Here is a 15,814-nt window from a genome sequence, read left to right as displayed (position 1 = left end):
ACTCATGTAAAGTTGTTGCTGATTATCCCTGCATGCCTTGGAAAATTTGACCCCAATTTATCTTATTGTAATACTCATTTACAGCTGCAGGCAATCCAGGTCAATACAAGCCCAAGATTCTGAAATACTTTGAAATGTAACACTGAGTTAGAAAATGGGCATATTTTGCTGCAAGAATAGATTACACTTTTTTTTAAAAGTCTCTCAAGTTCCAGTAAGAATGAAGGCCAAAAGATTTGCCTTAAACCTTGCTATTGCAGATGCTACAGAGTGCCTAGAAAAGCATACTCACATAGTTGCAAGAAAAGATAGCCAGGTGTTTATTTCCATATTAGTAGCTGTTGGAACCAAACCACCCACCCTCTGACTCCGCCTCAGGCTGACAAGATCACCAAGGATCTGATACGCCCATTAGAAATGTAAATATTACAATTAAAACACCTAACTTTTGGTGGGAGGTGCCGGCCCCAGCTCAGTGCTAATGGGAAGAGAGGATATGATGTGGGAATTGTTGCCTATCATATGCTTAGGAGTATTGTTTTCAAACACACATATCTGAAGTCAAAGTCATTTGAATAGAATTAAATTTGGCATTTGATCGTCATTTGAGTGCTATGGAATTAGGAATTCAGTTCATTCGTTAGTTTTCGATGATGATGGAAAATGAACAGAACATTAAGAAAAGACCTCAACATTTTTATAGTGTGCCTTGTTTCATTGTGTATTTGATTGTACTTGTGTGTGAGAGAAAGGAGGAAAACAGTGTTGAAAAACTATTATCCAACATGAAGTGCCAGCACTGAGATCCTGCAGGACACAAAGAGCATAATAATAATAATATTCCTTGCATTTGATATAGTGCTTTTCACATCTTCTAGACATCTCAAAGTGCTTCACAGAATATATTGTAAAGTGAATTGACTGTATATTTGTGGGCGAAACGCGGCAGTCAATTAGAGCCCTGATGTGACAGTGTGACAGGCCATTGACTTGTCACCCATATTCTCTTGAATGAATGCCATTTTTGCTGGGTTCAGCTTTGGATCTTCAGTGTTTTCCCTGCTGGTTTTATTTGCGAGACTGGATTCAGGGTTTATGCATTTGTGTGGTCCATGATATCCAGCTGAGTGGAACGATGCAGTAATTTGTACACCTGCCCCTTTTGTCCTCAAGCAAAGCCCATCAATTGAGCCGCTGATCTTGCTCACACAACCTATTTCGATGACCGCCTCCTCCAGCAACACTGATACCCTGACCATCTGTTAAACTTAATGTAACCTGGGAGGATGGACCTAAAATGTAGCCACAGTCCAGTGATTGGTTGTGATGAGGGAATGATTTGATTGACAGGGATAAGATTTGTCTGGTCTCTGAGGTTTTTCTCTCTGTAGAGAATGATGCTGTAGAAACAAGTGAATGGAAATCCTTGAAGAATGTGACTGGCTAGTTCTTAGCAGTGAACGCTGTAGGGTTTTGCCTTGAAGATAGTAATATAGGAGACAATAATTTAGCAGCAGTTCTCGTCAGCTTAAATTGTCAGACAGTTTCTCCTGCAGGTACTCTCGAAAGGACGCTCAGTAAACTGTCCTGTTTTAAACAGAATGCCTGGAGACAAGGTAAGAAATGGGCACCGAGTGTTAACTGCTTGATGCTGGGATCAAAGGGTAGTCCTCATTAGTCCCTGAGGAATAATGCTATAACTGATATTAATTTGGAGATTTCTCAGCAGGAATTTGCTAAGCCTTAAAAGTTCTTGCCAAGTAATTTGCAACAGAGAGAGCTAGTTACGATTAGAAAGCAGCATAAATCTGAGGAGAATCCCTCATTAGGCAGAATTGAGGAGCATAAGTGCACGAAGGGTGAAGTTTAAAACAAGTGCTAATTTGAAGTGTTCAATGAGATAGATTGTACATAGGTCCTCTGCTGCTTTAATTGATAGAGTTTCCAGTGAAACTCAGTACAAGAAGTCAAGGATTATAGTGGACCCTATAAAAAGATGGGAATATTTTTCTATGTTTATAATTGGAATGAAGTTTAGATTCAGAACCTTTTCTGCTTCCAAGGGCATGACATCATATTTTAGATTGTATCAGTGTATCTCCATCACTTCCTAATTAAAGCAAAGTAAGTATATGTTGTTAACTCCTTCGCTCCCCCCTCCTACAAAAGTGAATTGCGGGATTATTTTTCTGAAGACAGTAAGTAACCTATAATATGGTAATTCTTGCTTTTGATATAGTCTTATGTTGTTGAGACATCTCAAGTTGCTTCACAAGATATACTGTAATAAGGTTTTGACTGTTTATTTTGTGGACGAAACATGGGAACCAGTTTGTGCATGACAGTGTCCCACAAATAACCATGGGGCGAGTGATCAATTATATTTGTGGGATTGTTGGCCAGCACACCAGGAGAGAAACTCCCTTCTCTTTTCGAATAGGGATATTTAATATCCACCTGAACAGGCAGACAGGAACTCAGTTTAAAATGTCATCCAAAGGATGACACATTTGACAATGCAACACACCGCATCAATGCACCGAGTGTCATCCTTGACAGTGTGATAAAAAATCCCAACATGATCCCCTGTGTTGGAGGAATGAGCTATGATGAGCATTGATTAAACAAGATAGGGCTCTTTAGTCTTGATAGGGGACCTTATAAAGGTGTATGAAAATTGGATTGAAAGAGTAAACCCAAAACAATACTTTAGGATGCACCAAGATATGGGACATAGTTTAGAGTTGCAAAGAGCACTTTCAGAACAAACTCCAAGAAGTTTTACTTTACAGAGAAGGTGGTGAAGTTGCCAGGAAGACTGGTTGAGGCCAGGACACTGGACTCATTTAACAATTAGCTTGATGCAAAGGGGTTTGTTCTGGAAGGATGAGATCAAATGGGCAAAGGGTCTTCATCCAATCTGATTTTGTTATCCCATCTTACTGTAGATTGAAATGTTTCAACTCCAGCAGTTGCCCAATTGAAATGGGCAACTAATTACAGTTAAAACTAAATCTATAGGATGTAGGTTGGAAATAACAAGATTATATCATGAGATTTTTAATAATTTAAAATGAGAATAATTTTAATATAATGCTTGTGACTGTCAACTTGTCGGTATATGTGTGGTGCTGAGTCATTACCCTTAGATGCTAAAAGCTGGAGGAAGATTTCTGGGGGAAATTCTGTGTAAAGATCAGAACATGAAGACGTTTTGGGTCAGTTAGTTGTGGCAATTAATGTATTCTGAGAATTTAATATTGGTATAAAAAAATGTATTTGAAATGAGGGAAAAACCTATTTTGTTTCTGCAGTATTGTTACTTTGCTATTACCGATGAACTTAACTTCGTAGGATATATATTACACAGTAGAAGTTCATTCCATGATTGACTGTTATACCCCAGTCTGTGTCTCATTATATTTGTTGTATAAGGGCGACTGGCTACTGTATAAAGTAACCTTCCTCCTACTGATGCACACAAACTCCCTTCATTATCTGTGTGAAATTTGATAAAGTGAAATTGACTTGTTTGCTTATGTTACACAGCTGTAAATTCCTGTCTGTGTTGTGCTTTTATGCTTGGCCACACTGATGCCAGTTTTCCCATGTACAACTTGGCCACTGCCCAAAATATAGTCCCAGGACTCAAACACATTAACAATAGAGGGATGACCTGATAGAAGGGAGTTATTTATTCATATTGCTAAATATTTACTTGCTACTGTATTAGTTTTGGCTTTGGCTTACTATTTTCAAAGGTTCTGATTTATAATGAATGTTTTTGGCAAAGTCTGTCAGTACAGTGGAGTCGTGGGATTAGAATTGGCACTTAGTCTGTGTGAAGAGTATGTGAACAGAAGGCACATGTGGGTGAGTACAGTATTAGGTAGGTGGTGTAAATTAAAGCATTTGCATTTGAATGTAATATTAACTATCAGAATCATGTTCAGACTTTAGGCTCTGCTAGGCATTTCCCAATATTACAAGGGTGGGTCTGGCTTAAATGCTAGCATTCTTGCCTCTGGTCAGAAGATTCTAGGTTTGAGACCACTTTAGAACAGGAGCTTGTAGACTAGGCTGACAATCTTGTGAAATATTGAGGAGAGCTTCATTGGGAAAGGCGCTACTCTTTTGATGAGATGTTAAACCGAGGTCCCATCTACTATTAGATGGATGTTAATGATCTCATGACACTGTTGGAAAAGACAAGGGACTTTCTCCAGTGTCCTTGGCAAAAATCTTCCAGATGAATTGATCATTCACCTCATCACATGTGGCACTTTCGTGAGTGCAAAATAGCTGTTGTAGTTGCTGATGAAAACAGTAACTGTAAAATGCTTTCACATGATTTATGTTTCAGATATACCAACTGACTCCTAAAGACAATAGGAGTGAATCCAAGCATATATACCCATTCCCAGAACAGGACTATATTAATTCTAGTGGGTTGAATTTCATAATTGACTTTTATTTTGGTTTCAGCAACACAACAATGTGTTCTGTAAAATGTTTAATTATTTATTATTATATTATAATTATATTTAATTATTTATAACCATATTTGCTCTTTAATTATCAATCTGATTCTTAACCAGATAATTATTCAGTCCTATCTTATAAGACTTGATTGGTGCAACATGCAGTATCAGTCGGCATGTTTCACTGGGTCTGACTCTTACCTCTGGTTTATGGGGTTATAGTTTGAAACCTCAAAGCAAATTTGAGCTTGTAGTCCATAATCTATTGATGCATTGTCAAATGTGCTGTCCTTACAATGAGACATTAAAACTGAGGTTCTGTTTCATTGTGCAGGTGAACGTCATATTTGAAAAGAAAAGAGTTTCTCCAGATTAATTGGTCATTCACCACTCTTTGTGGATGGATACTTGTTGGCACAAATAGTTGTTGCATTTGCCTACAAAAATAGTCACTACACCTGATGATAATAACCTGTTTTATATGTTTCAATATAAAGCATTATAATAGTGCAAGTTCTTTCTTATGAATTGCTTTTGCTGGTGCTCTGTTCCATTTCCCTGGGTGTGGGTGTGTGAGGGTTCTCTCTAACCTTTACTCACATTATCAGCATTCCTCACAGGAATTGGCAGCATTTATTGAAATAAGTGCTGCTCAGTGAAATCAGCAGTATATTATTACAGTGATCAGCAGCCCTCACTGAAATGGAAAAGGTTTCCTGAGATAAGCTGCCGTAGCCAAAATTACAATTTCAATTTATTTTGAATTTGAGCTATAGAAATAGAAAGGAAAAACTGAAGAGCAAATTAATTTATGCCAGTCACATTTGTCTCCTATCCCACTGGTTATCAACCAATATAGGACCCAACAAGTCACCCTTTTTGGTGAAACATTTTTGAAGCCTTGGTGCATCTGACCAGATCTCCCACTTGGCAGGGGGAATGATGTTAGAATCTGGGGAGATAGGTATTTACAAAAAAAGTGAAGAAAGCTGAAGATGGGATGGAGAAATACTTTAATAACAAATAATATGAAATCACTACCACTACCTCTTTGACCTCCTGTAACCCTACTGCCTGGATGCTTCCTCTGCTCAGCTAACACCGGCCTGTTCCATATCCCCCGCCTCATCCACCCCACAATCAGTGGGTGAGCTTTCAGCCATTCAGCCTCCACTCTGTTCTGTTACTAACTTCATCCTGGAGTCCCTAAACCTTGCAAACCTCTCTCCCCACCTTTTAAAGCCCAATTTGATACCTACCTTTTTCACCACATTTTTTAGTACCTTTTGCGCCCCTCCCCAACTCAGGTTCACAGTCAATTGATTGAGTGCTTTGAGACATCCTCCCAACATGAAAGGTGTTATATAAATGTAAATTGCTGTAGTTGTAAATACTTTAAGGAGAAGGGTTTCGATTTGGCTAGCTTCGCCTCTTCCTATTAAAATTAACACAAAACTAGGTAAGCATGTCATACATTTCCATGCAGTGAATGAACCACTAATTGTTTTGCACAGACTCCGTGTAACAGAAGCTGCAGCTTTGTGTATGGCCATGAAGGAGTTACTGTAAGTTATGTAACGGCACTGAGTGTGAACACATTGTCCATTCAGGGGAGCAGCCATTTCCCGGTGCTGCATTCACATAGGTATGTGTGCTTTTCGTAAATCTATTCACTCATATATTGGCATAAAATGCCTTGGTTGCCTCATCTGCCTTCATTTGGCTTGCTGCATTTCACTATGGCAACAGTGGGGGGAAAAATAACCTATTTGTATTCTGACACTTCCAGTACTTGCAGTGCATTTATCAGTAGGAAGCAACTAAGCAAATGCCAGTGTATGAATCCATCAGGTCTGCGCCTTGGTAATGAGTGTAAATATTCATTTCTCCATTTTATTTTCTTCTCCTCACATGCAGGCCTGGAGCAGTGAGCACTCTGAAGCAAGGTAAGAGATCTTTTCTCTTCGTTAGTCCCCATCTGTCTCCTTAATAAATCCATCAGCCTATTCAAGGGTTATTAGATGTTTTCAGAAAAATAAAATGCATTTACAGTTCCTTTCTGGATTTTGCTGCACCACAATCTTTTATAATGCACATTGTTTATGGCTCTGACTTTGAAATTCATGTTAACTCTTTCTCCCCCCGTCCCCCCCTCTCTAAGTTCCTTGCATAAATGCTTAGTAAAGGCATTGTGATGAGGTACTGAACTGCATGTACTCATAAGTTTCTGTGTTGATTCCTTTACTGAGTTGGCTGATCTTGACCAAGACAGTGTTACAAGTGATGTATTTGGCCTTCATGTTCTGGAACTGGTGAGAGGGGACATAATTGGTCTGGGTTCATTTTGCTACTTTGAGTCGAGTGATTAACTGTTGAAAGTTCCTAAATGTTGATGTCAATTGAGGACAGAATAGGAGATTGATGGCAATGAATCCACATGTTCCTCCGTTTCCATCCCCACCCCCTACAAAAGTGGGCATTGGTGCTTTCTTTCAAATATCATGTGAAAAATAGCTGTTTCTATGATGTACTGAGAATCACCAGCACCTGTGAAGTTATACCTCAATAATGATGTGTACCTTCAGGATAGGAGGGATATAAGGAGTTTTGTTACATCTCCAGTCTACACTGTCTCATTGTACCTTTGTTCGACGTGCATTAAACTGTGAATGTATTTGTGGCTCCCTGTATCACAAAGAATCCCTGTAATAAATGGCTTATTTTAAATGCAATATAGCAGACGGTGAGATGTAGAATGTGCCAATTTTGAGTGGGTTTCCTCAATAACGGAATCCATTGGTGACTCCTTGCAATTATTATCAGCATGTCACTCTGACCTGAAGCACTGAAAACAGATCATGTGAAGCAGAGTTGTTGCGCAATCAGCTTAATGTACATCCTGTTTCTTTGTTGAGGAATTTCATTAGTAGTCATCTGTATGTTATACTCCCCACCAATTTTTTGTTATGATACTCTCCACAATGTAGAATTCACCATGCTTGTAATGCTTCTTGACATTTCCTGAACTCTTTAGTACATTAACCGTAATGCACGGCTCCCTTTCTAACAAGTGATTTGACCCCACCGATTGTTTGTTATGTGGCTTCCTACTGATAATCCAGTAGATAAAGACACCACCCAGTATAGCACCTGCCAACCAGAGGATAATAGGTTTGATTCCTTTTCCTTGATGGATTCCTGAGTTAGCTGGACAGCAGTTGTGGTTCTACAATTGCTCTAACGCCTTGGTCTGTGCGGGAGAAATATGAGCCAGGGTTCCCGTTTCCAATCTGTCCAGTGACTCTTATGTCTAAATGTATATATATAGATGTCAGGTGAGGATAGAATTGTACTTGGCTGTAAGCCCTCCTGGGCCATTGTCAAACAGCTTGTTGCTGCTCAACAAGGTCGAAGTAGTACTCACTGGGTTGGAATATGTGTATTAGGAGGAGAAGTAACAAGAGATCACGATTTTTCACAACCAGCAAAAAATCGACCACACTGACTGGTTCACACCTAAAGAACGCTCAAGGTACCATTCAGCTGCTGTTACTCATGGAACTCACAACAAAAATGCACAACTTCAAAAGAGGAGTAAAGCAAATGCCAAAAACAATTTGACATTCTATAGGCACTTTTGCTTTATTTTCCTTGATCACTTCCCTCTGTGTGGCTTGATGTAAGAATGTGGCATCTTGGAATAATCTTCTTGGATTGTGTAGGTTTCGAATCATTAATTTTTCTTTGTTGATTGTACACAGTATGTGTGCGCTAATGTAATCATAGTTTGACTGGGCTGTGGCCCCTCATTTGAATTTATTTGCAGCAGTTGATCTTTCTATTTACATATCTTTTACATTGTTCTTTCTTGGTCATATTGATGCTTTCAGGGTTCTGAATACAGTCGCCTTTCAGAAGAGGATTGCGAGGGTTCATCCCAGTGCAATCATATACCCTTCAACAAGAATCTGTCCGCCATTCCATCTCTGCCCTTGTCAAGTGGTGCAACTCAGGGATATTTATACAGTTTCATGCTACACTTCCAAGTTCTCTTTGAATAGGCGCTATACAAATGTAATGTTGTTGTTGTTGAATACTATTAAATAAAGTTACTAACTTCAGTTATAGAAAATCTAGTAAAATACAAAGAGAACAATGCTGTTTCACAGAATATATCGAATAAGTGTTATTGTCACTATCAGATAATTTAATCTTTCCTCAACTGTTTTGCTCTTAGTTTGAAAGTGTCTGTGCCAGGAACAAATTTAAGAAGTTTCAACTTTATTTCACTCAGGACCACACAATACGGTATATTTACTCAATGATCTGCTGCTGCTGGAAATTGAGAGGGTGTTTTAACTGAGAACCGTGTAGTCAGATGGTGTGAATAACTTGGTTTTACACTGAGCGTCGTAAATGCAGTAGGCGGAGAGTTTGTAAATTGGTTTATTTTTCTTGTGATCTGCATTTTACAAAGCAAAACCATCAAAATCGGTGAATAAAACCAGCCCAAAGTCTTAAGGATGACCATACTCTTAGTTCTCAGAGGATGTGAAAGGCGCTATACAAATGTAATCTTGTTGTTGTTGTTTGTTTATTTTGATTAGCTTTGAGAAACTTCTACCTGCTGTTTATTCACTTGTGTCTGTCTTCTCTGACGAGCTAATCCTTGCCGTGGCTCCTTGTGTTCCCAGGCTTTACAACCCTTCAGACAGTCTGTTGGAACAAATCAGGATTAGGTCAACTTCAATTTCAATTTATCCTCACAGACATAGTATAAACAGTCACGGGAGGGTGGAAGGAGGAGCAGACAATAATTTTAATTGGCCTTTCTCTAAATTTACATAGGATCCACATCCTGCGTATGACTTATGGAAACTGGTCACTGACCACAATGTGATGCATGGTACAGTTCCAGTTTCTATCAAACGTGTGTGAGTACATGTTCTGTTATTAACTTATACTTGCAGATTAGCTCAGATATTGTATTTAAATCCGTTTTAGTCTGTGCCAAATACCAGTGACCAGCTGCCAAGACCTCCATTAACCTTTGAGTTGTCAGTTCATTATTGCAATGCATTTACTACACTTTATGAAAAAAGCTGCTATCTCAAAACTTAGTTATTACAAGCAAGACCAAAAAAATTTAATCTTAAAGGGAAGATATCTCCACAGATGAATATGTGAATTCCACATGGTGATGACTCACAGGGACAGTACATCACCAGCATGTCTTTATTTATTAATTATTCTCTACATTCTTTACAGACGAAGCTCAATAAATAAAAATTATTTTGTTTGATACTTTGTGCGAGTTGAAACATAAGACTCATACTCCCCTAAAATGAAAAATAAGGATATTGTGATTTGGTTGTTTTGGTTTTGAAATGTGTACACCTCGAGTGAGAGACTTGATGTTGGTGAGAGGAACACTTTCACACTTTCGGCACTTCAGTATTAGCATTAAGCAGTCCCTGTGGGCATTTTGTGAGGGAAAACTGGAAGTCCTTGTTTTCTTTGAATATCAGAATTAAACAAAGGTCAGATGCTGTTGTATACATACTGTACTGTCACAGTGATTACAAAATACAGCAGCAGTTCATTTACTACAAACCTAAATCATCTGTACAGTAATTCTGTGCTTATCAGTTCATCACAGGAAGGAGATTCATGTGGAGAGGTAATTGCAAGCACCACAGGTTTTCTATGTAAGAATTACTAGTTTTAGAGCACGAGATGATGGCCACAGTTGTCTTTTTTCCTGAAGTAATTTCATAAATGCATCGGTCTTGGCTTTCTGTTTCAGCACGCACCATTCCTGGCTGAGAGAGCAAGCTTTGACCTGCTCCTAAACCTCTGCACTGTACAACAGGGCATGAGAAAGTATGTGTGATGTCTGGCTCTCCAGTTTTTGTATTGATCTCTCCAGCAAAATCTTTTACTCCTATCAGCCCTGCTGAGATCAATTACTCGACACGTGACCAAAGTATTACCAACCATCAAAACATGATTTAAATCAAAGTATTGATTTAAATGTATAAATAAAGCCATATTGTTTCTATTTCGCAAATTAACATTTACCCACAAATTACAGTCACTGCTATTTCAGTATACCCCATGAAGGAGTATTCATGTTATTACTCCAACTTCTTCCCTATCTTTCCTTGCTCTCCATTCAGTGTTCAACTTCATTGGGTTTCATCTCTAGGTCCTGACCAAGCACACTGCTTCAATGGTTAATCCAGTTCTCAGACTTTTGTTGGTAATTCCTCGCCCTGATACTGACATTCAGTTACCCTGTTGCATATATTACCAAGTACTTAACTGGTCAAGAACAGTTGTGTATTTCCAGTATTGGGAATTCCAAACCCTCTGCTTCCATTGTTGGAAATATTTCACTAAAGGTATGAACCTTGATCCTTCAACTGCAGCTTTGATCTGAACATTTAAGTTGTGTTTATTAATGATGTATTTATGTGATGTTGTGATTTCTCAGGTTGGAGACTGGATGTGCCTCAACATGGGAAGATGGTCCTATTCTCCCTGCTTCTGTTGGTTCCTGCTAGCTTGTGATTGGCTTGGCAATTTGAGGCTGTGTGCAGAATTGCACAAAATACAAGAGTCATGTCTCTCCATGTGGAGCTGAGAACAGGTTCTTCCAGTAGCTCTGCCAGCAGATCTCCAGAACGCCAGCATGTTGCAAGCCCCAATAAACTAAATCCTACACGATCTGATGTCACCATTAAATCACAGTGCCGACTTTCTCCCAACCCAATTGTTCGAAGATCCCACGTACAGAGACGCAGTTTGCCTTCAAATACAAAGATGGATTTCTTGGGTTTTCCTGACAGCAAAAAATCCACAGTTTCACTCATCCGCACACGCTCAGAGACCAACCCCCTTTGTGAAAAATTTCCTACCAGCCCAGGTAGGTCAACTGCCCCAACCTCGCCAGTGTGCATTAGGACAAAACCATTTTGCCCCCTCAATGTGAACAATACAAAAGCAGTGTCCGGATTTGGTCCTGAAGGAAAGAGCTCTGTTGTTACATTCAGTTACATTGAAAAAGCCAGAGTGAAAACTGTCAATCCATTCAGTGTGTCCGTCCTTCCTCAGCAAGCAAAGATTACTGCCTCAGGTCAGCATTCCTGCATTGGAAGAAAAAGCCCCCAAACTGGACCCAAAGTACAGCAGGGGGTTGCTACAAAGATAGTTCATACAAGGAGTTTGGACACAGAAACAAATTCAATGACTGCAACCACCTTGCATAGACCATCCAGTGACAATGGCTTAGCTTCCACACAAGGCTCCAATCCATCAGAAGGGAGGGAAATCTCAAAGAGCTTGTGCGATAAACAGGTAAAGTACTGACAAGGCATCATGTGCAGATTTCATGCAAGATTTCAAAGTTTGTAAATCGTTTCTCATCAATCTTCAAATTAAATAAATCAGTAGCGTTACAAGTAAAACACTGCGGTTGTGTGAGTGAGATAATCGATGAAAGAAACCAACCTGACTGATTACCATTTATGGTCCTCTCTGTCACCTGATGAGATTTATGGCTTTATGTGTCAGGTGTAGCTTTGTGTGTAGTTTCCCAACTTCGCAAGCACTAGAGGAAGAATCAATGGAAAATCTTCATTAAGTGCATTTGAGGTGCAAACACTGTTTGTGGGACACTGCTGTGTGTAATTGGCTGCCGCATTTCGCCCCAAAATATAGTCAATTGACTTTACAGTATATACTGTGAAGTGCTTTGAGATGTCTCGAAGACATGATAGGGCACTATATTAAATGCAAGGATTATTATTAATGGGATTGAATCCAGTCACCATGAGAGTCCAGTGTCCTATTGGAGTTTCTGGGTTGCTATCTAATTCTTTAACTGCTGGCAGCTCATTCCATGTATTACTCAAATTGCATTGTCCCAGTATTTTGATTATTAAAGCATTTTCCTTATATAATAATGAGAAGATGTGTGGGTGTGTGTTTGGCATATGGAAGCAGGTAGGATAATGCTGATGCCTGGCAGTTGTGTCCTGATCAGAAAGTAGATACAACCTTCAAGATAGTATCAAAGAAACTTTTTGTAGTAATAGGGACCACTGGAATTTTACATTTTTCAAGCCCCACACTCATCTTCAAATCCCATCCTGGCTCCTCCCTACCTCTCTGAAACTTCTTACTCCCCAACCTACTATCCGCTGCCACCACACGACTGGCTCCGGCTTCCAGCTTGTCCCTCATGCCCTCCATTCCACTATTGGTGGTCACACTTTCAGCCACAATGCCCTGAAACTCTTGAACACTCTTCCTCCACTGGCTCGGAGTTGTGCTCCACTACTGTTGAGCGCTTTGGGATGCTATCCTGCCTGAGGGCCGCTATATAAATGTTTTTGTTCATTAGGAATTATACTTGTTGCAAATTGAGGGAAGCTTTATTCCGTGATCCTTTTTACTATAAGTGAAGGTGCCATTTTATCTCCAGCCAGGATCCAGCATCCTGTATAAAACGTCTTCTCTGTACTTCTGACACAGGTTCTGCAATGAAATCATTTATACTTTGCATTCCTCCTTTATTCTGACCCTACCAGCTGTCTAGCCTCTTTGTCCCTGTCACGTCCCTTGCCATTTGTCTTCATTCCTGCACCCCTCCCCTTTGACAGTCTTCAGGTCTTTAAATGCTGCCATGTTTATGAAGCAGTTGTGAGTCGATGCGGAGGCACTGGAGCAACAACTTAGACTAAATTCTGCCCTAGAGACTTAAGACTCCTGTGAAATCCTGGAGAATTTGGCAGGTACATGTTATCACGCAGGGTCAAAAGGGAGGGGAATTGAATGCTGAGGTAATTGAAAAAGCTGTGCTGTGAAAGTCATGCTCTCTCTCTGCTTTTTGATTAGAAAGGTCTGATGTGAATAGTTGAACTTGAATTTCTTTGAGTAACGGAACTGACCTATAGTACTCTCACTGTGGAAAGGGTTGGTCTATGGCACTTGAAACTCTGACAGAACAAACCCATCTTTTACTTTGAATGTCGAGTATTGATTGACAACCACCAAAATGCTGCTCAAAGGTAGGACTATGCTTGGACTGGGGCTAAATGGGTGCTGTTCTTCAACTGCAAATAGTGGTTATTATAAACCTGTTGTAATCATGGCGGATTAAAAGTGTGAATAGTCCGAGGTTTTGTGATTACAGTTAAATATTACATTAGGATGAAATTCAATGTCCTGCACTTTACCTGTCAGGAATTCTGGAAGAGAGTGGCACTAAAGTCAGGTCTCTGATTGATCTCAGCAGACGTGAGTTAATGGCAGGAATGTAAAGGGTGTAATTTAGTCCAGGGCTTTCAATGTTCACGCATTCCATAAATGACACCAAACCCCCCCACCCCTTCCACGGATGGAATGGCACCAGTCTTTTACTTGCTGTCAGATTTTCAGTATCATTGACTTTGTGTTTGATTGCTCAGGCAGAATATAGCCTGCATTTACCTCTAGCCCAATGTTTTACTGTTTCGTTCTGGTTTGAAACTTCTGACACCATGTATTGATTGTTTTTTTTCTCCACGGCTGATGTAGAGATGGGAGAGAGGATATTCCAGTGGATTGTGACCTTTCACCTAAGAGTTGACTCTAGCATGTCACTCTGCTCTTGTTACAAGGCTGTACTTTTCACAGCTGGAGATAGGATTACATACAGTATAGAGAAAGCTGTTATATTCACTACGTCAATTCATCAACAATGCTTCATATGACTGTTTTCAAATTAAGTAGTGAAATTGTGACTGGTCATTGAAAGAGTTTATTCTATGAGCATCATTTATTGGGTTTGATTTGCTGGGTGAATATTTTAATTTGTTCCTTTTAGTCATTTTTTTGCTCTCTGCTGAGTTTGTATTAAAAAAAAAGTGAGATTTAGAGGTTTCATTGCAGGTAATTGCAAATCCAAACAGCCAAGTTAAGAGCATCCATGAACTGGGTGGAATTCTCCACTGTTACAATCTGAGGAGGAAATAACACCTGGTCCAGTCACATTCCCAGTCACACACGTTGGATGCTGATACCCTTACTCCCCAACCAGATAACAATCAAAATGCTTCCACCAACAGCATGTGCCTTGGTGCACAATATTTCATTGTGCGTTCAGCACTAAGCCTTCAGACAACACAGAAGAAAACTGTTGGTCTTTCTCTTTTTAGTTTTCTCATCTTTTAACTCTCCTAAGTCCTAAGATGTGTGAATGTTGTGCAGTTATTTTAGCATGAGGGACATGGTGCTCAAGCTCCACCTTGTTACATACAATTAATTTTCTGGATAACTATCAGAAGCCCTTGTTTGTCTCTGCAAATCAGAGTGTTGGTTTGAAATGCTGCTTTGTGTTCTCTTGTGCTGCCTCTCTCCCTTACAGACCTGCGATTCCATAACTTGGTTTGCAGCCAGTAACACTACGTTTGTGCTTTGAATTTTCACAAACCATTCAAAGATGGTATCCCTTTATTCATTGAACTTCAAGTTTAAGAACTTCAAAAAACTATTCAATTTGCAGAGAGAACGGCACTATAAATAATAATAATCCTTGCATTTGATATAGCGCTTTTCAAGTCTTCTACTCGTCCCAAAGCGCTTCACAGAATATACTGTAAAGTGAATTGACTATTTGTGGGCAAACAAATACACCAGTCTCATTCACACCTTGTTGTAAAAGAAACACTATTCCAAGTCAGTGATACAGCAGAGCTGGGCCTGACTACAGGCTGGCACTCGTCTAGTTTATTTGAAGAGTTATCAGGTCCTACAGAGATTGTATTAAATGTGGGAAATTAATGGGGATCTGCAAAGAGAGGCCACAATCTGAACCTGTGGATATTTATGGAATGAAAGAGAGGGATTTTAACTGTGGCCTGCACAGATGGTTCTCACCAATGAGAACTATAAACTAGTTTAGTTTATAGTATTTAGAATAGTGCAGGTTGAGTATGATTTGCAGAGAATGGGCCTCACTATGGAGAAGTCCTGATTCCAGTTTTTTTTTTATGCCAGATACCCAGCAAGTGGCAAAATGGCTGGAACATTTGACTGACATGCTGGGTGTTGGCAGGCAGCAGACCAAAGCAGTTCTTCATAATTGGTCTGGGAATTGTTCTGAGAAACTGATGAGGAATGCAAAGTACTGGTTTCTCAGAATGTGGTTGCCAGTTAAAATTGGTTTATTCCTTTTTGCTCCAGTGAACACCTCTACTGGATTATTATTTTTGTCTGTCTGTCATGGGATTCTTGCTTCTTCCAATTTAAACCAAGACAAGTCTAGAATGTACTGCATACCATAACTA

At 39.5% G+C, this 15,814-nt stretch overlaps 1 protein-coding gene across 4 annotated transcripts in view; it reads left to right on the top strand.

Annotated features, from left to right (window-relative positions):
- The first annotated feature begins 3,842 nt into the window (after positions 1–3,842).
- The window catches only part of LOC103181165 (PH and SEC7 domain-containing protein 1), a 58,113-nt gene continuing 46,141 nt past the window's right edge, over positions 3,843–15,814 (top strand). The window contains exons 1-3 of one of the 4 annotated variants that reach the window (XM_007897439.2): positions 3,843–3,873; positions 6,399–6,427; positions 10,978–11,840. In XM_007897439.2, coding sequence (XP_007895630.1) covers positions 11,106–11,840 — 735 coding nt within the window. In that variant the 5' untranslated portion in view covers positions 3,843–3,873; positions 6,399–6,427; positions 10,978–11,105. Of the gene's footprint in view, positions 3,874–6,034; positions 6,127–6,398; positions 6,428–10,977; positions 11,841–15,814 lie in introns of those variants that run through there. The other 3 variants (XM_007897431.2, XM_007897454.2, XM_007897465.2) reach the window with 3 other exon arrangements.

The sequence above is a fragment of the Callorhinchus milii genome, unplaced genomic scaffold (genome assembly GCF_018977255.1).
Source record: "Callorhinchus milii isolate IMCB2004 unplaced genomic scaffold, IMCB_Cmil_1.0 Scaffold7, whole genome shotgun sequence".
Lineage (NCBI taxonomy): Eukaryota > Metazoa > Chordata > Chondrichthyes > Chimaeriformes > Callorhinchidae > Callorhinchus > Callorhinchus milii.
The sequence above is the reverse complement of the archived record's forward strand: the minus strand, read 5'-3'. Positions and strand labels throughout refer to the sequence as shown.